This window comes from Habropoda laboriosa, unplaced genomic scaffold (assembly GCF_001263275.1).
Source record: "Habropoda laboriosa isolate 0110345459 unplaced genomic scaffold, ASM126327v1 scaffold32, whole genome shotgun sequence".
NCBI lineage: Eukaryota > Metazoa > Arthropoda > Insecta > Hymenoptera > Apidae > Habropoda > Habropoda laboriosa.
The window spans coordinates 388,901-390,423 of NW_017100135.1; the positions used below are offsets into that span (position 1 = coordinate 388,901).

Genomic DNA, 1,523 nt, shown 5'->3' on the forward strand with positions numbered 1-1,523 from the left:
GGTTAGTTTTTTGAGGAAAACGCTTATTATCTTAATTATGAATAAGCTATTTACACAGTTTGTTAAATTAAAAAAAAACAGTTTATAATATAATTACAACAAATTGATATTTGAAAAATTTAATGTAACACAAATGTACTATACATGTTGTGAAACATATGGTGTATAACCTGGACGTATATATCATAGTTTGAGATAGAAAATCGTTTGAACAACAGTAAACTGACAGTAACCACATTATCTGGCCTTGATGCAAATACGGAATCAGCTGTTACTATTGCTTATTTATTTTTTTTGTATCGTGTTTAAACATACATATTGCTACTACTATCTGCCAGTCATTTTTTGACACATCATCAACTTACTCACACAATAATCAAGAACTTTTATAACCTACAACGATCAGTGTAATCATTTTAATTTTCCAATTCTTAATTATTTTACGTGCACTTAAAAGTGTATCTAATAAATATTAATGATTAATGGTGTAAATTTCATTGGTAATAATATACATTTTAATAAGTTAGTGGTACTTCTGTAATTATCATAAAAAAATGCTGCAAGAGACAGAAAGATAAAGATATCAATAGAAAACGTGTTACTTTGGTGCATTTACAATCTGTACTGCAACATCTTTTATTATTATGCAATATTGGTCTTTTGACAAAATAAATTATAAAATATATGAAAGACAATGTGTGCTATTACAAGTGAAAGGTCTTGACATCAAAAGGAATATATTTTCTAATATATAAGGAAAATGGCTTGTGATTCATTTATTTGGGGATTAATAATGTTTGGATGCAGCATGCAAGCATTGTTAGTTGCATCTGAAGATGATCCTTCAGAATATATGAGTAAAGAAGAACGAGAAGCATTAAAGTTTGTATTGATATATGACTATATTTTATTAAGTCTATTTTATTTTTGCATGCTTGTTATATATGTCCTTTTACTTCCAGGGAAGAAGCCAGGGATATGTTTTGTCATGCATATAATGCTTATATGGTAAAGTTTATATACATTTCTTTAACACATTTTAATAAATTCCTAACAAAATAAATAAAACAAATATTTCAAGACTTAAATAAACCTTATGTAATGTAAATATTTTAAGTAAATACAAAATTTGAAATGTTGCTTTATATGATTACTTAATTTTTACAAACTAAAGATAAAAATTATATTTTGAGAAATCAGTAAGACAAATAAAATTAGTGTCTTAAGATTTCTATTTAAAATTATTTTACTTTGAATTGATTGATTAACTGTGTATTTAAGGATAATGCATATCCTGCTGATGAATTAATGCCATTAAGTTGCAAAGGGAGATACAGAGAATCAGAACCAAATAGAGGTGACATAGATTCTACATTGGGAAAGTAAGAACAAGAATTTATTACATATTCAAAGCAAAACATAAACTTAAATATGATAAACTGGTTTTTTTTGTAAATTTTATTCCAAATAAAAATGATTAATATGTTTCAAATTCAAAACATTCTATATCAATGTATGTTTCA

At 25.5% G+C, this 1,523-nt stretch overlaps 1 protein-coding gene across 1 annotated transcript in view; it reads left to right on the forward strand.

Moving 5' to 3' along the window:
• Positions 1-760: 760 nt before the first annotated feature.
• Positions 761-1,523, forward strand: part of LOC108577452 (ER degradation-enhancing alpha-mannosidase-like protein 3) — a 10,565-nt gene continuing 9,802 nt past the window's right edge. Inside the window, 3 exon segments of the mRNA XM_017940634.1 lie at positions 761-882; positions 963-1,008; positions 1,282-1,513. Coding sequence (XP_017796123.1) covers positions 761-882; positions 963-1,008; positions 1,282-1,513 — 400 coding nt within the window.